At 37.7% G+C, this 25511-nt stretch overlaps 1 protein-coding gene across 6 annotated transcripts; it reads right to left on the bottom strand.

Moving 5' to 3' along the window:
- Window positions 1–412: 412 nt before the first annotated feature.
- Window positions 413–25511, bottom strand: tbxa2r (thromboxane A2 receptor). 6 transcript variants are annotated; one of them, XM_055056059.1, is made up of 5 exons: window positions 11509–12287; window positions 9690–9736; window positions 8073–8168; window positions 4807–5665; window positions 413–1579 (listed from the first exon to the last, which is right to left on the bottom strand). In XM_055056059.1, the coding sequence occupies exons 4-5, from the start codon at window positions 5596–5598 to the stop codon at window positions 1235–1237; spliced, it is 1137 nt and encodes a 378-aa protein (XP_054912034.1). In that variant the 5' UTR covers window positions 5599–5665; window positions 8073–8168; window positions 9690–9736; window positions 11509–12287; the 3' UTR covers window positions 413–1234. The 6 variants fall into 6 exon arrangements, with proteins under 6 accessions (XP_054912034.1, XP_054912049.1, XP_054912044.1 ...); XM_055056074.1 differs by lacking the exons at window positions 8073–8168; window positions 9690–9736 and having other exon boundaries at window positions 413–794; window positions 1303–1579; window positions 11509–12291; XM_055056069.1 differs by lacking the exon at window positions 8073–8168.

Below are 25511 nucleotides of genomic sequence, written 5' to 3'. Positions count from 1 at the left end.
CCCAACCTTTTTCTTAACCTGTTTGTTCTATGAGCTTGTAAATCTAATTACCATATTCTAAGCTACCATTTCAGCCATGGCTTTAAGCTGAATCAAATTTCTTTTCATTACTTTTAATGCAACCGATGAATGAAAATTCCGATACAGTTATTGATTCAACAAGATCCAAATATTTTGGCAAAATCTAGAATTCAAAACTAAAAATTGTTGCAAACTTAATTATTGTAAAAAAGTATTATTATTGTAGCAATGTAACTGTTAGTATAACAAATGTGTCCCTAATAGTATTTCATCTCAAAGACACAATTCTTTATTCTTTGATCAGAACTGCACATCAATACTGAGAAGTAAAAGTTAAGGCAAAACAATGTCTTTTTAAGGCAGAATGAAAACACTGAAGAACAAAAGACAATTCACATTTTTAAAGATTTTTAATATTTCATGTTATGAATAAAAAGCACATTACTACCACATTGTTAAATTACATATCACTGACAAAGACAAAAAAATTGAAATATTTCTTTTTTCACTTTCACTAAAAGCATAAAGCAGAAGGTAATACTGTCGATCATGTTGGCTCATTTTTGCAAACATATTCAACTTATTGCTTTGGGTCCTGTAATTGTTTTTGTTTTTTTTCATACAAAAATGCATGTACAGTACACAGCCACCATCATCCTCTCTGTGACCCCGCTCAGCGGATGCTGATGGATGGATGGATGGATGGATGGATGGATGGATGGATGGATAGATAAGAAACAGGAAAAAATATCAAGGAAGTTGTTTTTGTTGATCTGTAAAGATCAGAAAAACATCCTTAATGACCTCTCTCACGTTTTGATATTTAAACATGTAATTCTCAAACTGCATAAAATCCTTTTATGCACAATAGTACAGCATATTTCTGTCATAATAAGCAATGTTTTAGCTGTTTATAAAATATACCAAATCCACAAGGAAAAACTGAAAAATGCCAGCTTACACATCTCATTCTTAGCTTTACATATGGTGCCAGTTGAAATATATTTTTGATAATAGTTTATATCTCTTTACATAAGTCTTTGCATTAAGCTCATATAGTGAAATAATAATGATATGTTAAATACACACAGAGTCATAAGGAGACAGTTGCTTCACATGTGCAACCATGCAAGCCGATTTCATTACATTTGTCATAAAAAACAACAGCAGAACATATCACATTTACAGGTAGACTTATGTGACTTTGCTGTAATTACGACTCAGATTCAATCAAACATGGAGAAGGTGAGGACGGTGTTACTGGAGAGGGGGGCTTCATACTTGATTTTTCAAGATTCTCTGGGACTTCCGAGCGCAGGGTGCTTCCCAGTGAAGACTGTGTGAATCGGTGGACACCGTCACGTATCGATGAAGACAAAGACATGATGGAGGTACGGGACCAGTCAGCACGAGGGTTCATTCTCCTCAAAACTGTCCGGCGAAACAGGATGTATACCCATGGATCTAAGATTTGGTTCCAGGTTGCAAAGCGTATCCAGAGAAGCAGATATTTCACCTCAAAACCGGTTCTGGCAAAAGCTGTCTGGGCAATAAAGACCTAAAGGTTGTAGGATAGTTGGTTGTGTATAACATTGAAAAGAAAGGTCAACAGGTGAATGAAGGAAAATAAGATTAATTAAAAGAGATTAAGACAAGAAATAAAGGACAAAAATAGAAAATTAGTAAGAGTTGGAAAAGTTGAAAAAAAGAGGAAAAAAGATGGACTTGGTTAATATTACAAATACAATCAAATCCTGAAAATAATTATTTCTGAGTTATATGCTAACTGTGTCACGTCCCCTGTGGGGTAAGGATAACAATAAACCAGCAAAGCTCACTGGCTGTGCGTAAATTGCTGCATTTTATGAACCATTGCTTTATTAATGTTATTCTCAAATTCTCCAATGGCAACAAAAATATTCTATAACAAGTTTCTTTTCACATGACAAATACACTACAGGTGTCTCATATTTTCTTTTAACATTCAGGTGGTGTTAGAATGTTCCTCTTGTCTAAGCAATGCAATGAAAACAGTTGATTAGTGCAGATCCACATCTTTGCATTATAAATGGTTGCATGCAAATTGTTAGATAAGTGTAGAGAAAGTCTTTGTTGAGAACATATTTCACAGCAGCAGAGAATCTTTACAGTTTAAAACATTAAGGAAAAATCTTTACAAACCAATTTATTTGGTTTATAATTATAATAATAATTATAATAATAATAATGATAACACTTTTTCAAACACTCAAAAACACTTTCCAAAGAAATAAATAAAACATAACTCGAATGCACACACACATGGATGCATGCATGCACCCGCGCGCACACACACACACACATATATATATATATATATATATATATATATATATATATATATATATATATATATGTATACATGTATGTATATATGTATACATGTATACATATACATATATATATATATATATATATATATATATATATATATATATATATATTATATGGTCCAAGTGAACCATCCATGTGCCTGGTTCACTTGGATTTTATCTTTGTAATATTAGGTATTACACAACCCCTTTTATGTCAGTACGTGCAGAGTCTCTAGTATATAGTATATCAGTTTGCATATATTTCTGGATAAATGTCTACATTTTGACAACTTTGACAAAAATATGATAATTGAGGTAGTGTCAATGAATCAATGATGGATGATTCTCCTGGAAAAATTCAATTTGCTTACTATTTTTTGTTGGTTTGTTTTTGTTTTGTGTTTTTTATGGGGAGAGGGAGGGTGAATTACTTCCTAAAACTGGTATTTAAGGGGTTGCAAAATTCACATTTATTAGATATGATGACCTAATAAAACTAATATAATTAATTAAAACTAAAAGCATGTTATGCTGACCCATAGTATATGTGTGGCAATCTATAAAAGTGCATTTTGTACCCAAAGCCGGAGAAGTAAATTTTTTTTTCCACATATTGTTTGTTTCATATTATATTGTCAAGACATAGTTTTAACAGATATGTAACAATATTAATACAAAAAACCATGTTGATTATAAAAGTTACATAGGCTGCTGCACTTTTATCTGAGTGGGACAGAATGGAGAGTGAATTGCAAAAAAAATATGATGGTGATGACGAGACTATCATGTTGTGAGTTACATGATAATGACATGGATGGTAGTTTTGGATTATTATCATAGCACTGTGCAAATGTACATCCATGGGTTTTAATTGCAGATGGCACTGACATGCTGGTGTAACAGGCATGCTGTAGCTCACAATTAGGACATGAGAGGGTGGGCAGTGACTGTTTAAGCTGTGCCATGATATATATAATTTGTTACTCGCCTTAATTTGCACACTTTTATCATGATGTAAATCCAGGGGTCAAGTATTTGATTCCAGGTGGCAATTCGAATGAAGAACAAAAGCTTGTCATCACTTGCAGGGAGAGTCAGTGAACTCTTCAGAATATATATCTGTGTGGGATGTTACGTGTCTAAGGTTAGACATGACTGCATAACAGTACATGCTCTATTAATTAGTCACCCAAAACACATAAAATTTAACTGACGGGAATTTGAACATTTTCACATAATATATTGGAAAATTACTAAAAGCTGATAAAATGTGTAGCTTTTGCAAGAAGATTGACAAATTCTTAAAAAAAATAATAATAAAAAATTTAAATATATTTATCCATTGTCTACAGAGGTCCCCAGACCATCAGCAACCTATCCAGGCCACCACAGTATTGTATATGTTCATTATTAATATTCTCAATATGATCTAGACAATTGGTAGTGAGTTGATTTTCAAGTCAAAACTTGGTGCTGTTTCACAATGTGGTTGTTATTTTATAGTTTTAGTGACATTTTTGTCACAGTAGAGTCTAAAGGATTGTCAAGTGGGATGAGTTGCCCCACTGAACATACAGTATGCTATAATGGCTCACATAGTGTGCATTTCCTTTAAAGGCATGGTCTCAGTCCTTCTGAAAACCTGGAAAGTGCTAAGTCAAATTAGGGATTAAACGTGCAATGCAAGATAAAACCAAATTGCTCTCAGATTCACTTGTCAAGAGGCTACATTGCGACAAGCAAATGAAGCATGGAAAAGAATGCTAAGAAAAAGAGCTTGGCTCTTTGTGATGCCTTATTAGGTCTTAAACATCTGTAGTACTGAGCTGGAAAAAGAGGACAGAAGTCTTATAGTTTAAGTCAAATCCTCTTCTTTGTAAAAGCAACCTTATCCTAAAATAAATTTGCAGCCATTTTATTTCATATTCAATATCTCATTATAAAGGGAGAAAAGGTAAAAGAGAAACAAAAGAGAGGAAAAAGAGTCTTCTTATTAATGCTTGTTCACTAATGTTCTGAATCTGAGCAGTTTGTTTCCTTCATGCAACGGCTGCATGTATACTTACAATAAACATAATTGGATTCTATATGTCAAATGGGAGGCATATAAGTTGGACTGGGCTTTATTTAGGAATATTAGAGTGAAATAGGACTGGATACAAATGCTTGAATGGAGTTTATACATTTTAAACGCACAAAGTTTAAAAACCATGTTTTTTTTCCTTCCAAGTTGTCAATAATACAAAGAGAAATGCCTCCACATTTGTTCAGAAAATAAAGATTTTGGAATTGAAATAAATTGAACCAGATTCTCTTATGCAAAGACTTTGTAAATATTGAATGAATCCCAAAAAACAACAGCCCCAAACATACACAGAGAGGGTCATTCTAAAAGGAAGGGAAGAGATAAAAAAAAAAAAAAACATCTTACCAGCAAAGGGCACCAGCAAACCGTGGCAATAGTCATGATTAGTATGAGCTGCAGCATCATTTCCGCTTCATGGTCTCTGCTACGTTGTCTCCTTTCTGCTCCACAGTAAACCTTGAGCAGGGTCACCACACTCACAGTGTTCAGCAAAATTGACATTGCAATGCTGATCAGTCCAACCAGGGAGAAAAGCAGAGCGAAACCCCAGTCACTTGTCTTGGGGGTCATGTTGAGGAAACACCAGGATCCAGGAGTCTGAATGTGGTAACTACCAAAGCCTGCTAGTGGCAGCAACGATATGCTTCCAGCAACAAACCACACCATCAGCACCAGGGAAATAGTCCCTCTCTTGGTCATTTTGGAGGAACTTGCAAATGGATGGTTGATGCCAATAAAGCGCTGGGTGGCCATGGTGGCACCAAGCAGCAGAGGGGACAATCCATAGAAGACCATGGACATACCCATGAAGTTGCAAAAGTGACAGGTAGGGTCCAACTTCCTCCAGTCAACACGTGTTGCGTAAAACGAAATCACGAAGGAGCCGGTGACCAGCAGACCCATGAAGTCAGTGACTACAAGACCACCCAGGAAGATGAGGAAGAAAGAACGAGAATGACTTTTCGTCTGCTTGAAGGATTTGATGAGGACAATAAAGGCAATTAGATTAGAGATGAGGCCCAAAGTGCTGAAGGTAGCTGAGTAGTCAACTTTGTTAATGCCAGGAGCATAACTATATGGAGTACTGGTGTTGGCGTAGCAGGATGGGGTGTGGTTTGACTCAGTCATGATGCTCATCAGATGAAAATTCAGATTACTCAGAGATGTTGAGATGGTATAAGCTTTCAGGAATCACTTCATTCACCTAAACAAATGAAAATAAAAGTTTTAATTCAAGACTTTACTAAAATTTTAGTTGATAAGCAATTAACACAAAAGTCACAACCACAAACTTTTCAGTAGGATATTTGTTTCTCTTTTTGTACAAACAACCCTTTGTTCTACCTTTCGCTCCGTACAGAAACTCTGGACTCTGTTGAACTTTTACTTTTTATCTAATTGCTAAGATTTCGGTGGGACATGTAATGTGCCGTTCGATGACACTTACCCAGAATTGTATGTGCAGTAAACAACTTCCCAGGGTGTAGGGCCATGACATGTCAGATTTTCAAATAATAAAATGCTTATACATACGCTTGTTCTGATTTGAACTGCACTTATTTGGAAGGGTGTCCAGCATGGTATGAATTACTTTTTTCATTTCCTCAGGTGCCATTGCAAAACTAAAACCCTATTGGCAGACTGCAATTCCAGAACAGTGCAGAAAATAAATAAAAGTTTTATCTAATAACAGTAAAAAAAAAACAACCAACCAAAAAAAAAAAAAAAAACCACCCAAACAACACCCAAAACCCTTAGTTGTGACTAAGGATTCTTTAGTCCACAACAATAGCTATATATATATATAAAAAAAAAAAAAACTGGCAATGAGTCGTGACATGAGGGTGAAGTGATTTTTTTTTCACTTTTCTATGCAGAATGAGGGTTTCTGGGTGGTGTGCTTAATGTTGTGTCTCATCATGTCTTGAAAACTGGACTTCGGCAAGGCCATTCCAAACCTGTGTCTTTGTTTTTTTGGGAACAGGTCATTCACAGTTGAACTTGCTGATGGTGCATGGTGAAGAGTTAGAGCAGGTGCACCACATATGGAGGCAATTAGTCTTCAATGCAGCCATCCAGGGATGATTCTCACCCTTGGAACTTTTGCTGCATGTCTTCTCCCCTTCTCTCACTGCCCATTTTCTGTCTGAAAGCTGCAAATAAAGGCCATCGGTGCCATAAAAGCTTTTAAAAAGATTAATTTGCTGGTGTGCTTCAGATCTTTCTCCTGCTATATATGCCAAATTGACTTTGACATTAAGGCAGCAAACTAATGTCCAGACAATCTCTGTCCAGGATTTTCTGGTAGAGAACAGAATTCAAGTTATACATTCATAAAGTAAATCAATGTAAAAAAAAGCAAAAAAAAAAAAAGAATAGATTTACTGGCAACTTGTTTGAATGTTGAAGTGACTACTTGACCAATCATTCCTGTGAAGGTTCACCGCTGACCCATAATTTGCCTAACGTGCCTAACGTCTCACCTCCTTAATGATTTAAGGAGGTGGATTGCTGTTTCACACAGGGCCAGGTTGATTTGGACTGCTTTCACCCCGCAATAAGTACAATTTTCACTTGAAAGGTAGGGTAGCATTTTCTACTTATTCAGACAATCCTTTTCTAATATTTACTGGATTATCTGAAACAGTCAAGTTTTGAGTAAACATAAAAACAAAAACAGGAAACAAAACAAGAAAAAACTCCTCTCCAGAGGAATGTCCATCTGAGATGAATCACTAAAAACTGCACAAAATGTGCAAGTCTGAGCAATAGATAGACTATTTGCAATTAGTCACAAAAAATAAAATAAATCAACGGTAAAGTTGCATACATATTGATCTGGGAGCAATGATGTCTATAGAGTCTAGCAGGGAGAGAACAGATTTGCAGTCACGCTCCTGAGTCTATGGTTTTTGGTTATAGAAACTGGAGCAACAGCTTCTGTAACTTTTGCAAAGTTTAAAGAAATTGCAATAAATACAATTCAGCCAAATTGTTTACTTTTTTCAACCATCCATTTGGAAAATATGCTTACTTCACCACTGTTTAAGTTTAGCGTGTGATCTATGTTAGTGTTTCCAAAAAATTATTTGAAAGAAAAATGTCCATCACATTTCATAAATTGTAAAGCTGCTCCCAGGTAAATAATTTATACACTTCCATATTCCCCCCCAACGTCTATACATAACAGCTCCGTTGTATTGCAAAGATAAAAACATCTGGTGCAGGAAGACGGAATTTATCAGATGATAAAACAGGCTTTGAACGAGCTTACAGGGTAGGCACACTAAACAAATTTATCTGAAATGCAAATATTATGAGTCAGTTGTAACAGTATTTCTTTTCATGCCAGACCTGGGTGCAATCTGAAAACATGCATTGGGGTAAACATTGTTTCAGGAATTTTAGAGTTAGCAAACTGGGAGAGCATCTTACACATAGCTTGTACAACACAGAACAGTAACATGTAGCAGTAACAGAAGGGATTAGAAATGAGTAAGATGACAGCTTAATTAAAATACAGTGGGAAAGATACCATATACTGGCAAGAAACACATTTCTGATGGTTGGAAAACAGAGAAAGAAAATTTATACACAGTCAAATAATTTACCTAAAATGTTGTCCCAAGTGACCCGGCATGGGCTTTCTCATTGTGTCCTTGAAGAGACTGTCTTAAAAAATGTTTTGGCTTTCAGCAAATATTATTCTTCAGGGTAAATGTATACAAATAAAGAAGTAAGGTTATTTGCTCTGAGCAAAGTATTTGTTTTTCATAGATTTTGAGGACATTGATAACTAAAATAGAGGAGGAAAGATACTGCATCCTGACAGGAAATACATTTCTGATGGCTGGGAGACAGAGAGACAGGAAATTTATACCGAGACCCATAATTTGCCTAACGTGTTATCCCAAGTGACCCGGCATAAACTTTCTCATTGTGTCCCTGAAGAGAAAATTTTAGCTTTAAGCAAATATTAGTCTTCAAGGTAAATGCACATAAATAAAGAAGTAAGGCTTTTTTTTTTGCTCTGTGCAAACTTTTTCATGCATTTTGAGAGTACTGATAACTCAAAAATAAACATGGAGAGGAAATCTTTAAAATAAAAAAAATCTCACAATTTAGTAGCATTTGGCATTGCACCAACATAAAATGTGCAGTAGTACAATGAAGCTCATCTAGTGACCGATGCATGTTCCATGGAGAAAGAAGTGTATATGTATATTTTTCTCATAAATCAGAGAAAAAATACAAATTGCACTTTATATATCACTAAACATTACATGATTTAGTGAAACTGAGACCTATTGCATTTTTGTAAAAAACAAACAAACAAACAAACAAAAACAGTCCCTGAGTCTGATAGTAAATGACTTCAGTCCAGTGAGTCTGATCCAGGACGACAGCTTGAACATTCATTATCCCGGGTGTGTACATTCTGCCAGAATGCTGAAAACCCACTAACTACACTTCATCAGGCGACTAATGGCCAATCCAAAAACAGACAAGTCCATCTATATGTGGAATTTCAAAATAGTCTTCAAACTTATTTTAGATACACATTTAAAGTAAATATTTTATCATTATTTCTTTACACAATGCTTTTTAAAGCAAGATGAATTGTAAATGTGAAACACACATGAAAGGCAAAATGTGATAAAAGCAAGAATTAGGCTCATTCAACCAAGAGCAATAAATCTTGAACTCTGAGGAATTAATGCATAACTATTGATGAAAATGTTTGACAATTGTTTCTGTAAGTGTCCAGAAAATGTCCATGAAAATACTGCTCCAAAAAAGCAAAGACAAAAAATATTTACAAATGTATAACTAAAACAGGTGCATAGGAGTAAGAGAGACTTTTCCCAAAAGCTAAAAGACAAAAGCTTATCAAAATTTGCAGCATTTGATATGGATATTTTTGTGAAAAGACTACCTTGCAAACAAATTCCACTAACACAAAACTGTGTTAAACAGGAAGTGTTTCTAAGTGTGTAACAAATTACAAAGGCTGTGTCCATGATCAATGAATGGTCAAGCAATTTGAAAAACATCCTGTTTATGAGAGGGTCTAATCAGTGGAATGCATTTGTGTGGAACCAAATAGTTGTTTTTTGTGTTGGTTTTTTTCTTCCAAGTCTGTCAATTCTGTCTGTTAGTTTCCAATAACATGCAGCAGAAACATTACTTCATTTACTTTCCCGAAAGCTATTGCTTAGATTGCTTACTTGAAAGTGGGACAAGGTTAACCACAGAAGAAACTTATCTTGTTGCACTGTTGAGGGACAAACAAGCAACTTAGGGTCATTTGAATCTTAATCAAGGAGGATGTAACTGTTATATGCAGAGGGTTTGATAGTACTAAATGTTTTTTTACAGACATATTCACCCTGGCCACCATGAACGCAAACATTTATGTTAAGTATTAATTTAGATTTTATGTGTCAGGCTAAATCAAATAAGCACATGTGAATTAGATATCTGCATCGTAGTATGTGTAATTTGATCTTAGAATAAATACAGTTGTTCTATGAACACCTCAGAGGTTTGTAAAAGATCAGTCGTGAACAAACAGCATCACGAAAACCAAGAAACACAACAGACAGTTCAGGGACTTCTTTACTCCTAAAAACTTAAAATGTGACCATTTTTTGATTTGTGAAATAACATCCAAACCACATAAAATATGAAGCACATGTTCATCTTTGTGTGTTCTAAAGTATCAAGTATCAGACTACAAGTACTTAAAGTGTGCGTCTGACAAAAGGTTGCATTCCAAACTGTTAGAAAGCTAAATTTTGTCGGTTTCCAACAGTTTGACTTAAGGCAAGAAGAACATTCATAGCAGTAACAATGTGGTTATTTGCATTGTATAAATGTTTTATCCATCTACAAAAATTAAAACTCCTGAATGTGAGCTTAGGATCTTTTCACAAAGTCAAGCCTTGACCTCTTTCGCTAATAACATTTTGGTACAACGTAAAAAGAAAAGTAACGCTCTCGAAACTTCCGTCAATGGGAAGTGGTCATTACCGCTCACAGTCAATATTTCCAGACCGACATTGTGTTTGAGAATCAGGATGGGAAATGAGTTTTCCTCTAAAACTAATCAACCGACATATTGTGTTTCAGGTCATACAAGAATCATGAATTCTCAAGACATCGCTTCTGCCCATGATGAATGAGTTCATTGTCCATAAGGGACAAAGGTACAGGTGAACACTTATATAACCCTATCATTCTGTCTTTAAAAATATAATATAATATAATATAATATAATACAATTTTTCATTTTCACTCAATAAGACAAGAGTTAGATGTCTTATCGTTTTGTTTTCTTTTTTTATATAAATTTTGGACTTTGAGTCTGTGTAATAAAATCTATCTATCTAACAAGGCTATATATGGCAGTTAGATTTTTTGTGTTTGATTTTTAAACTTCACCATGAAAATCTGTTTGTGTCTGCACAATCATCATTTTCTTTAAATTACACGACTGATTTTCCGTGGTAACCTCTTTTACTTTGTGTTGTAAAGCATAATCAGTACTATGAACTCAAAAGTCTTATCTTTTCTTGTACCTAATCTATTGAAACAGGAATGATGAAAGGATGACCCAAAAGACATCAACAAAAATCTACATGACTAACTCCTAAGAAGATTCCAGACATTTTTCTTGTGATGGCATGCATGAAATGTCTGAGAATTCACAAGTTATGTTAGCAGGCGGTATTCATGTTTGATCTGCTGCTTGCTTTAATGCTAAAACATCATATGAATCTAACTAAAAACAAACTAAAAAAAGAGGAAGAGCACAGGTTTGTTATTCTGACGTGCAGTCAAATGTGTTCAGTGTTTTTTTTTTTCACATTTCCTCTACAACTGGTTACCGGCAACAACAAAATGAAAGTAAAAAATGATCAAATATAACTGAACATATCTTGGTATAAGCATTGACATTCCCTAAATTCAAATAATTTTGGGTTCTGTTCTGTTGAAAAGCACATAAACAAATATATTAAGTACTAGAAAAAGAGATAGACTTACCATAACAGAAATGCTCTCCAGAATGTTCAGGGAAGTTGTTACTCCTCTACTCGAATCATTCCTATGCTCTTCTAGGATTGTTCACAGTAATGCAAACAGTGCACACAGAAAAGTATCAAATGGTGTGTAGTTTGTAAAAAGTCTCAGGTGATGGCTAATCTGAAAATGCAACAAAACTGCAGGGCATCAGCAATTACTCAGAGTCATCTTCACTTCCTTTTCTGGGCTGTGTACGCGCCTGCAGCAGCTCAGATACTCATATGTCTCACTCTGGGCACTTTTCCTTTAACTTGCATCACTCCTCCCCGGAAAACAAGGGGGAAGGGCTCTGGCATTATACACAGGAAAGTTCATGTAGGGGGGGAAACATTTTTCACTTGCCCTTGTTAAAATTCCTTGTTCTCTACATGTGTCAGTGTTTATAAAAGGGAACATGTTATTATCTCGGCAAAGAAAATCTACAGAATATTCAGCGGTGAATGTGAAATGGGAGGCAGTAACTGTCGAATGGGGTCAAAAAGAAAAACAAAATTTCCTTTTGTCTCTATATGAAAAGCTAGTCAAGGAATACCAGGAATCACACCATGCACAACATTAACCACAACAACAACAAAAAAAAACAAGTCACCATTTCCTTCCCAACAATCCATTAAGTGTACCTAAAAACAGAGTGAAACCAGTTTGACTGGCAGCCAGTGTCTGCAATCCTTACTGATAAAGGCATAGAAATAATGCAGGCAGTGGAACAACACAGACCATAAAAAAAGTCTGATCTGGGTCTTCCAGTGGAGTTAACATGTAAGGTTGGTAACAACAAAATTGCAAACAAGAATTACTTTAACATTATTCCAGAACTCTTGTTAATAGTTCCTGCTTTGTTTTCTTGATGTAGCCCAACAGAATAGGATAATAGGATTGTGAGATTGAATGAAAGGATAGTTTTTTTAAAGCTTTTCATTCAAAGAATGAAAAGCTTTTACCCTTGCACTAAATACATCCCAGTGAAATCAATTACCTCCAGAGTAATCAAAATAGTAAACAAAGTTCACTAATTTAACAGAGCTGCCAAAATAGAAATCCAACTGTTCAGTAAAGAGGTTTATTAAACCTCAGTGGTTTAATACTTCAACCCTTGAAAACCCTTGTGAAAGAATGGTTTAAAAAAATATTTTTTAAATAAACCGTTTTCCACTCAAAAGATCTTTTATTAAACCATTTCAATAAAATACATTTCTTTAATGGTTATTTATTAAGACTGAATGCCTTCAAAACATACATCGTGGTCACAGGATCACAGCAGATAAGTTTGAACTAAAATTGTTAAGAAGTTCAAAGCAGGGTTAGGTTATTAAACACACAGCACTTTTGGACTCTGTCCTCCAAATGTTAATGTGTTACAGTTCAACTCCAAACCTACCAAGGAATGACTTCACACCAAAGCTAACGCGCTAGGAGAAGAGAATTGATTGGAGAACTAGTCCAGCCTGAACTGGGAGGAAAAGCAGCAGGATTAAAGTTATTGTTGAAAGAGGCAGTTTGCCTCTCACCATGTAGAGGACCCTGCAACCTGGTGGAAGAGGGTGGTCTAGCCAGATGATGCAAACAAACCCTTTTTGCCTACATACAAAACAGTGTGTGATGATAAAACTGTCACTCACAGTCTGGAGATGCTTTTCTTTGGTAGGGAATGTAAAAGGTGTTTTAGCATCACAGTAGCTTGGAGGGCTGACTACAAATCCAAGCCACACTTTCATCACAGGAAATCCAGTACAATTGATTAAAGTCTGTAAATACATGTTTTTTAAGATAGTGATTTTATTTATTTCTCCTACCTACATCTGAGCTTCTTCTATTATCATCAACAGCGATCTTATTTATTTGGCTCAATCAAGAGAAGTAGGGCAATAAAAAAGTTAAGATCATGAGCTCAGAAAAAAACTGCCATCCAGCAGGTTTTCACTATCAGTATATGTGAATCAGAAAAAACTTTCATAAGGACAATGCAAAAGCAGGGTACAGATCTTTAAATACAGTATGGGAGTACAACAGTGGATGTAATAACTTTATTGAGCGACTTTAAGCCCTCGTCCCCATTTCTCCTGCCTGACTGACTGATAAAAGCTTGTTGGATGCTGAATGAAATGTGGATGTTCAGATCGCTGCACTTTATCACACTTAAGTAAACCTTAAGACTCCATCCGCTTGGTATGTGAGTGATGCTTTTTAGGAGGGAGGGAGAAAAAAACAGATGGCCTGCAGAGTGAAGCTTAGATTAAAAACAGCATATTGAAGCATCTCGAAGGCCAGACACCAGTGGGTTTTTCTGCTGCTGTCACATCTGGATAACTGGAGATTATTATCAGCTTATAATATGGCTCAAAGAATGCATTTAGTTTCAACTGCAATCTTCACTTGGAATGTTGTACCTCCTTAGTGCTAACTATTAAGTCTGTATTTTAAATTGTATAGTTTTGCCATTTTTTATTTTTTAAATCCAGAGCACAATCAATTTAATTCAATACAGGCTGGATCTTTAATTATCAAATACAGAGAATTTGAGAAAAATGTTGGTGAAATAACAACAAGTCAGGAACACAGATGTGTTCCTGACTTGCTCAACATTTTTACACATGGACACATTTTACTTTAGGTTTTTTTTTTTTTTTAATCACATTTCAACATTTTCATGAGATATTCCCACAATCATGAGATTGTAATATTCCCACAATCTTCATCCATTTTTTCCAACAAAAAAAATGGATGGAAGAGGTGGCACCATGCAAATAGAAAGCTGTTCTGATATGTCTATGTTGTAAAAACGTGTATTTGGAACTTGAGAATGTTTCTCTGAACCTATGCAAATCGTGGTTATGATAACTATGTAAATTAAAATCATACAATCGCAAGCCTGTGATGAGTTAGAGTTCAACAACCATGCACACACACACACACACACACACACACACACACACACACACACACACACACACACACACACACACACACACACCACACACACACACACATGCACACACACACACACACGCACACCCCCCCTCCGCCCCACACACACACGCATGCACACGCACACGCTCACACACACGCACACACACACGCACAGAAACACACACACACCTACACACACACACCCACACACACACGCACGCACGCACACACACACGCACAGAAACACACACACACCTACACAAACACACACACACACACCTTGACATTAATGATCCTATGAAATGGAAAAGCTTTTTGTAACTTTGGATTATTAACAATGCCGTCGTCTGGATCTCAGTTTCCGTCTCATCGTTCCAAAAACTGTTTATCAGATTAAGATCGCGTCTCTGTGCAGATGATTCTTTTGATTTCTTGTTGGCTGTTTGGCCTTTGACCTCCACTGTCAAAGTCAGAGGATCCATCCAAATCCAGTCCAGTCACCTGAATGTGTGTATATATATATATATATATATATATATATATATATATATATATATATATATATATATATATATATATATATATATATATATATATATATATATATATATATATATATATATATATATATATATATATATGTGTGTGTGTGTGTGTGTGTGTGTGTATACATATACTGTATATATATATATAGGTATATACACACATATATATATATATATAGGTATATACACACACATATATATATATATATATATATATATGTGTATATACATATATATATACATATATATATATATATACATATATATAAAATAAAATAAAATCGTTTCCAAATAGTATTGGTTCAGACTTCTAAAAGTCTGTTTTTGTTCCATGTTTTTTACATTTTCTTTGTCCAAATCTGCCTTTAATGAATAAATGTGGTTGTCTTATTTTCTGTTTCGAGTTAGCAATAAATATGTTGAAATAGATGAATTTGAGCAGTGATGTTGTTGAATGTGGGGAAAGCCGAAGCGCCCGGAGTGAACCCACACCTACACGGGGAGACATTTCCCCCCGTGCAGTCCTGGCTTTTTAATATTAAAATGTCCAATTAACATCATCTGAACTTCTTTATCCAATTATTCCCAATCAGCCAGTTTTGAAGTCTAATGTGCTGGAGACATAATTTCATGTCTACAGTGGATGGACTTTATTTCTGTTTGTGAATTTCCGCAGAAGTGACGGAGATACAGCCTTCCTAAATCGTTTCCACAGAGATAATTTTTTCATGGGTCTTTCTTGATCACAGTTATCCTTCTCCTCAGCTGACTCTTCTGCAGCATGAGTCTCTGAGTCCTGAGTTGATGTTTGTATTGTATCTTCATTTAATGTGACCTTTCTCTGTGGAGGTGATGGTCTCTGGTCTCTCTCCCCTTCTGTCCCCATTTGCACAGAAGTTGTCTGGGAGATCTCTGCTACTATGTCTAAATCATTTCTTGGTATTTTAGTGTCTTGAATCAACTTGTTATTTGTCTCCATTGGGATGACAACAGCTTCAGTTTCAGCTCTCATTGTCATCTGCTTCTTTTTCTGACATTTAGATTCAGTCAATTCTTCTGAAATGATCTGCTGAATGATCACTTCTTTAGTTAGAATCTGGTTTATAACAGAGGCTGTCTGAACCCATTTTGTTTCTGGTTCTGAAACTCCCTGTTTACTGCTTGCTCCAGAAACCCTGTCATTATTTAAGGTTTCCAATTCAAAGCCAGGTTTCGTTGTCGATTCTATTCTGTTTTGATTTGTAGATGTCTTGTACATCTTTTTCTGCCCATCCTGGTACCCATTCAGATCAGCCCACTGAATTTCAGAGGGCTGATCTCTTAGAAATAAAAATATCTCAGTTTGCCTAAAAATTGTTTGTCGAACTGGTTTCAGATGGTTTCTGGTGTCCAACACATGTATCTCAACTTGCCTAAAAATTGTTTGTCGAACTGGTTTCAGATGGCATCTAGTGTCCAATACATGCCTAAAAATTGTTTGTCGAACTGATTTCAGATGGCACCTAGTGTCCAATACATGTATCTCAACTTGCCTAAAAATTGTTTGTCGAACTGGTTTCAAATGGCATCTAGTGTCCAAAACATGTATCTCTGGTTGTGTACAAATTGTTTGTCGGACTGGTTTCAGGCAGCATCTAGTGTCCAACACATGTATCTCAGCTTGCATAGAAATTGTTTGTCGGACTGGTTTCAGATGGTTTCTGGTGTCCAAAACATGTATCTCTGGTTGTGTACAAATTGTTTGTTCGACTGGTTTCAGGCGGCATCTAGTGTCCAACACATGTATCTCAGGTCGGACTCGTTTCAGATGGCATCTGGTGTCCAACACATGTATGTCAGGTTGCATAGAAAGTGTTTGAGGGACTGGCTTCAACTGATAGCTGGTTTCTTGTGCGTCTTGCTCTGTTTCCATTGCAGCAGACTTGTGATCAACTGTTTGTGGGCGATTTTCTGACTCTGTCTGAGTTTCAACAGAAACCATTGGACTCTTTCTTTGTCTTCTTACGGACAGTATTTTCCTCATCATGTCTTTCTGTTTTTTAATTTCAGCAGTTAGTTTCTTATTTATTGCAGACATCTCATCAAGTTGTTTCATGAGGTACTTCTGTACTGCAATATGGACCAGTTCAAATTCCATCAATTTGGCTACACACTCACACTTTGGATGACTTGTTGCCTTTTCAGATGGTGAAACCATTGAAACATTTTTTGTTCCAATGATATCAGGGAAAAAGCTGACATCTACATGAGGCTCTGAGTCAGGGAGCGTTTTCCAAAAAGTCTTCGGTCCGCTGCTGGGCAAAGCTGCCTGATGACTTTGTTGTTCTGCCAGAGGACCTTTACTAATGTCATCATTCTCAGCAAAAAACGACAGATCAATGCAAGCACCTTCCTCAGGGAAGGATTTCCACAACAGTGGGGTCCTCTTGTTGCGCTTACTGTTAGAAAGCTGTTTGTCCTGTTTTTGATTGACTTTCTTTAGTGAGCTGGAGATGTTTTGCTCTTTGGCGTCTGGCTGTGTGGTAGAGATCGCCGTGCTGTCAGGAAAACTTTCCTCTTTCAAGGATGCGCCTTCGTCACGTTCTTGTGAATCCATTGAAACATTTTGGGTACCAATGATATCAGGGAAAAAGCTGACATCTACATGAGGCTCTGAGTCAGGGAGCGTTTTCCAAAATGTCTTCGGTTCGCTGCTGGGCAAAGCTGCCTGATGACTTTGTTGTTCTGCCAGAGGACCTTTACTAAAGTCATCACTCTCAGCAAAAAACGACAGATCAATGCAAGCACCTTCCTCGGGGAAGGATTTCCACAACAGTGGGGTCCTCTTGTTGCGCTTACTCTTAGAAAGCTGTTTGTCCCCTTTTTGATTGACTTTCTTTAGTGAGCTGGAGATGTTTTGCTCTTTGGCGTCTGGCTGTGTGGTAGAGATCGCCGTGCTGTCAGGAAAACTTTCCTCTTTCAAGGATGCGCCTTCGTCACGTTCTTGTGAATCCATTGAAACATTTTGGGTACCAATGATATCAGGGAAAAAGCTGACATCTACATGAGGCTCTGAGTCAGGGAGCGTTTTCCAAAATGTCTTCGGTCCGCTGCTGGGCAAAGCTGCCTGATGACTTTGTTGTTCTGCCAGAGGACCTTTACTAATGTCATCACTCTCAGCAAAAAAACGACAGATCAATGCAAGCACCTTCTTCGGGGAAGGATTTCCACAACAGTGGGGTCCTCTTGTTGCGCTTACTCTTAGAAAGCTGTTTGTCCCCTTTTTGATTGACTTTCTTTAGTGAGCTGGAGATGTTTTGCTCTTTGGCGTCTGGCTGTGTGGTAGAGATCGCCGTGCTGTCAGGAAAACTTTCCTCTTTCAAGGATGCGCCTTCGTCACGTTCTTGTGAATCCATTGAAACATTTTGGGTACCAATGATATCAGGGAAAAAGCTGACATCTACATGAGGCTCTGAGTCAGGGAGCGTTTTCCAAAATGTCTTCGGTCCGCTGCTGGGCAAAGCTGCCTGATGACTTTGTTGTTCTGCCAGAGGACCTTTACTAAAGTCATCACTCTCAGCAAAAAACGACAGATCAATGCAAGCACCTTCCTCGGGGAAGGATTTCCACAACAGTGGGGTCCTCTTGTTGCGCTTACTCTTAGAAAGCTGTTTGTCCCCTTTTTGATTGACTTTCTTTAGTGAGCTGGAGATGTTTTGCTCTTTGGCGTCTGGCTGTGTGGTAGAGATCGCCGTGCTGTCAGGAAAACTTTCCTCTTTCAAGAAAACGCCTTCGTCACATTCTTCTGAAACCATTGAAACAATTTGGGTACCAATGATATCAGGGAAAAAGCTGACATCTACATGAGGATCTGAGTTGGGGAGCGTTTTCCAAAATGTCTTCGGTCCGCTGCTGGGCAAAGCTGCCTGATGACTTTGTTGTTCTGCCAGAGGACCATTACTGATGTCTTCATTTTCAGCAAAGAATGACAGATCAATGCAAGCACCTTCCTCAGGGAAGGATTTCCACAACAGTGGGGTCCTCTTGTTGCGCTTACTTTTAGAAAGTTGTTTGTCCCCTTTTCCATCTACTGTCTCCAGTGTGTTGGTGATTGGTTCTTTTTCAATTGGCATTGAAGAGTCCTGCAGTTCGATATTTTGTGCAGACTTCTTCAGCTCTTCAGCTGCGTGCAGCTCCCACCACACTGCAAATGACATCTTCTTCTTTTTGCGCTTGGGTGGCTTGGGTGGTTGTAACTCCCTTTCCACATGTTGTCGGATGCGACCTCTTCTACTGTCGGTTGGTTGGACTGCATTGTATCCTTTGGTTTATTCGGGTTGTGAATTAAAATCACTTTTCTAGAATCTCGGTAAAATTTCAAGTTAAGTTTGATGTCAATCTCCTAAAGAAATGAGCACCAAACAAAGTTGAAAATCTTACTGTGAACTGCTAAACGAACTCTCAAGACGAACGTATCACCAACGGCTGCTAACAGGTTGTGACATCAGTAGATCGATGTGAGGAACTTTATAATCGCTGGTGATGTCAGAATTCTGCCTTTGGAGTCACATTGTGATGTCATAGTTTCAGAAAGTGTCAGTGGGCTTTTAAACTGTCACTGGTTGCCATAGTTACCAGTGACTATGGTAACCATGGCAGGGGAGGCAGGTAAGGCAGAGCCTCACCTGTAATAATGGAAAAATATGATAAAATAATTTCCCCCCTGCCATATATATATATATATATATATATATATATATATATATATATGAACCCACGGCGGGTGGTTCTTATCCTCTGAACTCGGGTCCTCTACCAGAGGCCTGGGAGCTTGAGGCACAGCCAAGATACTGCACATTTCTGGACTGAGATGTCTGATGTTGTTCCTGGGAACTGTTGTAGCCACTGCTCCAGTTTGGGGGTTACTGCCCCGAGGGTCCCGATAACCACAGGCACCGCTGTGGTCTTCACCTTCCAGGCCCTCTCCAGTTCTTCCCTGAGGCCCTGGTATTTCTCCAGTTTCTCGTGCTCCTTTTTCCTGATGTTGCAGTCGCTTGGTATCGCTACATCTACCACAACGGCTTTCCTCTGTTGTTTATCCACTATGACAATGTCAGGTTGGTTCGCCATTACCATTCTGTCTGTCTGGATCTGGAAGTCCCACAGGATCTTAGCTCTGGCATTCTCCACCACCTTTGGGGGTGTTTCCCACTTTGATCTCGGGGCTTCCAGTCCATATTCTGCACAGATGTTTCTGTACACTATGCCTGCCACTTGGTTGTCGTTCCATGTACGCTTTCCCTGCCAGTATCTTGCACCCTGCTGTTATGTGCTGGACTGCCTCAGGGCCTCCTTGCATAACCTACACCTTGGGTCTTTTCTGGTGTGGTAGATCTGGGCCTCTATTGCTCTGGAGTTTAGGGCCTGTTAGGGCCAGGATGAGGGCCTCTGTGCTGTCCTTGAGTCCAGCTTTTTCCAGCCATTGGTAGGATTTACTGATATCAGCTACTTGGGTTATTTGCTGGTGGTACATCCCATGTAGGGGTTTGGCACCTCAACCTCCGTTCCCTGTTGTCTGAGACATTCACTGAGCACATTGTCTGTTGAGGCTTTGTCCCTGATGTATTTATGGATCTTGGATGTTTTGTCCTGGACAGTGGTTCTCACACTCACTAGTCCTCTGCCTCCTTCCTTGCGGCTCGTGTACAGTCTCAGGGTGCTGGATTTGGAATGGATCCCTCCATGCATTGTTAGTAGTTTTCTAGTCTTAATATCTGTGGCTTTTATCTCCTCCTTTGGCCAGCTAATTATTCCAGCAGGGTATCTGATTACTGGCAAGGCATAGCTGTTTATCACACAGATTTTGTTCTTGCCATTGAGCTGGCTTCTCAGGACTTGCCTTATTCGTTGGAGGTGTTTAGCTGTGGCTCCTTTCCTTGTAACCTCATTGATTGCCATTTGCTTGTGGTATAACTATTTACTTGTAACTGTCCTCTATGTTTGCTATTGTTCCTTCTGGGAGTGAGACTCCTTCTGTGCGGATCACCTTCCCCCTCTTTGTGATCAGCCGACCACACTTCTCTAGTCCGAATGACATCCCAATGTCCGTGCTGTAGATCCTGGTGGTGTGGATCAGTGAGTCAATGTCTCGCTCACACTTGGCGTACAGCTTGATGTCATCCATGTAGAGAAAGTGACCGATGTTGGCCCTATTTTTGAGTTTGTATCCGTAACCAGTCTTGTTGATAATTTGGCTGAGAGGGTTCAGGCCTATGCAGAACAGTAGAGGGGACAGAGCATCTCCTTGGTATATGCCACATTTGATGGATGGTTTGCAGTTGGCTTCAAGGGTGGTTTTCCACAGCCTCATCGATTTTGCAATGAAGGCTCTCAGAATCCTGTTGATGTTAAACATCTCTAAGCATTCAATAATCCAAGTATGCGGCATTGAGTCATAGGCTTTCTTGTAATCAATCCAATCCATGCACAGGTTGAAGTGTTGGGTTTTGGAATATACCCATTCCATTTGGGAAGAAAAAAATCCATTAATGGAATAACCTGGTCATTCAGTATATTCAGGTAGTCAGCTGACCTCATTCTATGGGTATACAATGTTGCTGAACTAGACCTGACCAACTGCAGCAACCCCAGATCATAGCACAGCCCCCACAGGCTTATACAGTAGGAACTAGGCATGATGGGTGCATCACTTCACCCGCCTCTCTTCTTACCCATCACTCTGGAAAAGGGTAAATCTGGACTCATCAGACCACATGACCCTCTTCCATTCCTCCAGAGTCCAATCTTTATGCTCCCTAGCAAATTTAAGCTTTTTTTCTACTTAGCCTTACTGATTAGAGGTTTTCTTATGGCTACACAGCTGTTCAATCCCAACTCCTTGAGTTCCCTTCGCATTGTGTGTGTGGAAATGCTTTTGCGTTCACAATTAAACATATTCCTGAGTTCTGCCATTGTTTTTCTTCTATTTAATTTGACCAAACGTTTAAGTAATCACCGATCACGATTATTCAGGATTTCTTTCCGACCACATTTCTTTCTGGACAACAATGATTCCCCACCATCCTTCCAGTTTTTAATGATGCGTTGGACAGTTCCTAACCCAATTCTAGTGGTTTCTGCAATCTCCTTAGATGTTTTCTCTGCTTGGTGCATGCCAATGATTTGACCCTTCTTGGACAGACTAACGTCTTTTCCACGACCACAAGATGTGTCTTTTGCCATGGTTGTTTAAGAAATGAGGAGTTACTCATTGCATCAGCAGGGGTTAAATAACTTGTCAGCTGAAAGATAATTGCCTATGGAGTAATTATCCAATACGATTCTTGTACCTATTTGCTTAGTTACATCCAGATGGCGACTTTAATTTTGGACAGGCAGTGTATATATATATATATATATATATATGTATATATATAATATATATATATATAAAATTCTTTTTCAGCAACAAGGTGCGCATCTCACTCCGTTTCTGTCGCTGCTGACATTGTCGCATAGCAACTGCGGTCAGTCCCCAAGACGCAGACGAAATAAAATGGCAAAAGAAAATAGTAACAAAGTGATTTCGATAAGTAACTGTAGTCTGACTACCTGATTTGAAATAGAAACGCTTTAAATTACTCATTACTGAAAAAAGTGGTCCAACGTCAGTAATGTGTGACTGACGTCACTGTCTGACATATGTGCGATAAATGATCAATACTGACCTTCCATTTGGTTTTAGTTTATTGGTATTAATGTTTCTGTTTTGTTAGGTAAGCAAGAGGCAAAATGTTCTCTCATTTTTTTTGTGACACATGGTGAAACCGAACCTATGTCTCCTTCATCAGGAGTTAATCTGAGCAGAGCACTGCAGGCAACATGTCCTCCAACTCCAACATGTCCTCCAACTCCAACATGTCCTCCAACTCCAACATGTCCTCCAACTCCAACATGTCCTCCACCTCCTGAAGTGAAACGTAAGTTCAGGATTTAATATTTCTCCCATTTCTGTCCTCTATTGATGCTAAAGGCATTGATGGACATACAGATGCAGGATTTATTCCGTCTGGTTCACTGAGGTCTTTGTTCTTCAAAACAGCCTCTTACATTTTATCATTTATCTTTTTGTTTTGTATGGAAAGCACTTGAGGATTATAGATCAGTGATTTCACAGCCTAAAAACTGATTTGTTGATTTAAATTTTGAGGTTCATGTTTGCAGAAACTCGGTTTTCTAGAAAAGACGAACGAAATAAACATATTAAAGGTCAAAGGTAATTTCTTTAATTCTGCTAGTCAGAATAAAGTTTCCCCATGATGAGACGTCCAAAGAGCGAAGAAGATGGAAACGCAGCAGGTTGGTGATGAACACTCACACACACCCACCCACCACCACACACCACACACACACACACACACACACACACACACACACACACACACACACACACACACACACACACACACACACACACACACACACACCCACCCACACCACACACCCACCCCCCCCCACACACACACCCACACACACACACACACACACACACACACACACACACCCCTACACACACACACACACACACACCTTTATCACTTTATCACTGCTAAGGTAAAGTAAGTTTGCAAACAAGGGGAAGAGAGGGATCAGAAGCATTTCGGTTGAATGAACTGAGCATGGCCTGAAAGATATGATTGAAACCAGTCAAAGGGTGTGTGGTTAATGCAAATGGATAAAAACCTATGAAGGAAAAGACTGAGGGAGGCAATGTGACTCATAGTAAATCATTTTCTGGCAAAGCAACAGCCATATCAGCAAATCCCACAAATTCACTGCTTTGTCAACACAGACACATGGTATTCATCACACTATTTTATTAATGCTGCCATGTTTTATACTTATTGGAATTCAGTCAGCAAAATGAATGCAGATTTTATATTGTCATCTGAATTTAAACCACAATATAACAAAAAATTGAAATTTAATTGAAATATATATATACATATATATATAATTCAAATGAAAGCTTCTGTAATTCATGCAATTTTATAAAATAAAAATAATTTTTTGTGGAAAATCATTGTTAGTGCAAGTTCATGAAAAAGGTTCTTATGTTAGACTGCTGTTTTCTATACCTCTTCAGATATTCCTAAGATGTTTTGATGGAATACTTCCATCTTCATCACATGTGTTACAGTCATTAAGCTGTTTCAGTGAGTAAGATACAGTCACTGAGTCATTTAAGCAGGCAACACTGGATCTTTATGCAGCCTATAATTATGTTACTACCTCAAGTTTATGATCTGAACCCACAGAACGAGTTTCAACAAACATTCACAGCACTTTTGAAACAGAAAAGCAGTGTTGCAATTTTAGATAAAGTACTTCAACCTATTAAGAAAATAAAATTTGGAACATTGGACGCAAACGTCTAGGTTCACCATTGGCTTCCTGCGCAAATCTTTGTGTTGCACCCTTCATTTGGATTTTCCTGTAGATTTTCAAATCAGTGAACAGAAGAAGATGTGAACAGTGACATCTATTTTGTGCGCTGTTTGAGAATTGTAGTCTGCTTATAGTTTTAGCAATGGCAGTGGAGGAAGTGAACGAAGCCATTCAGACTGTTTGGTTAAATATTGAATTTATATTAACAGCCACCTAGTTTGGCTCAGCACATGTCTCTTCGCAACGGAGAGTGGTTGTCCACAACACAAGCAATTATTGGTACACTTCATATATGTATGGTGCATTACATACGCCAAGGGCAAACATTAGCATTTGGGTTAAATTTAAAACATCAATAGAGTTCAGGAAGAAATTGTTTCTCAACATCAAGCTACCAATCCTCTGAATTAGCCAAGAAAACAAAGGAAAGGAAGGAACTCAATTTATACAACAGCATAGCTTATGTTTATCTGGATATTTCTGATAAATAACATTCAACATGTATTCAGTTTTGCATTTCTAATTCTTAACTTCACATTAAAATGTTGCATAATGTGACCACTTTAATTCAACCTGAGAAAGTGAATCAAACTCTGTTATAATGCCATTTTTATTGTTTAATTTCAGCACTGTCATTCACACACACACACACACATCTAAAAGTTGCTGGACGCCAGCTCTGGAGTGACAGATTTCAGGACTCCTGCCTTAAACCATCTCAAAAAATGAAATTTACTGGAATATATGTCTATATAAAGACTCATAACAATACTGTTCAAGTTGCAGGTGTATATCAACAAATTAAGATTTATACATGATCACTAAAAATGAGCAAAGTATACATATAAAAAAAATACACACAGTAAAATGCCTTTTGACGACATGAACAGACCTGTCAAGCAACATGATCGCTATCGCTGCTGTTTTGTGTGTGTGCCAGTGATTTGAGAAGAACAGCTTGTGGTTGAATAAAACTTACCAAACTGCTGAGATTAAAAATATCTTCCTGGATGGAGAACAAAAAATAAATCTGTTATACACAGATAAAAGACAAAAATATCATAGCACAAAGAAACGACCAGAGGA

This window comes from Poeciliopsis prolifica, unplaced genomic scaffold (genome assembly GCF_027474105.1).
Source record: "Poeciliopsis prolifica strain line A6 unplaced genomic scaffold, Auburn_PproV2 SCAFFOLD002, whole genome shotgun sequence".
NCBI lineage: Eukaryota > Metazoa > Chordata > Actinopteri > Cyprinodontiformes > Poeciliidae > Poeciliopsis > Poeciliopsis prolifica.
This window is presented reverse-complemented; position numbering and strand designations above follow the sequence as displayed.

What these genes read in the sequence shown, in the direction of transcription:
- tbxa2r (XM_055056063.1), bottom strand. Translation starts at nt 5,598, where the DNA reads ATGAGCATCATGACTGAGTCAAACCACACCCCATCCTGCTACGCCAAC. An exon ending in TTTGCTGGTGCCCTTTGCTG is followed by an intron (nt 1,580 to 4,806) that starts GTAAGATGTTTT and finishes TACAACCTTTAG; the next exon opens with GTCTTTATTGCCCAGACAGC.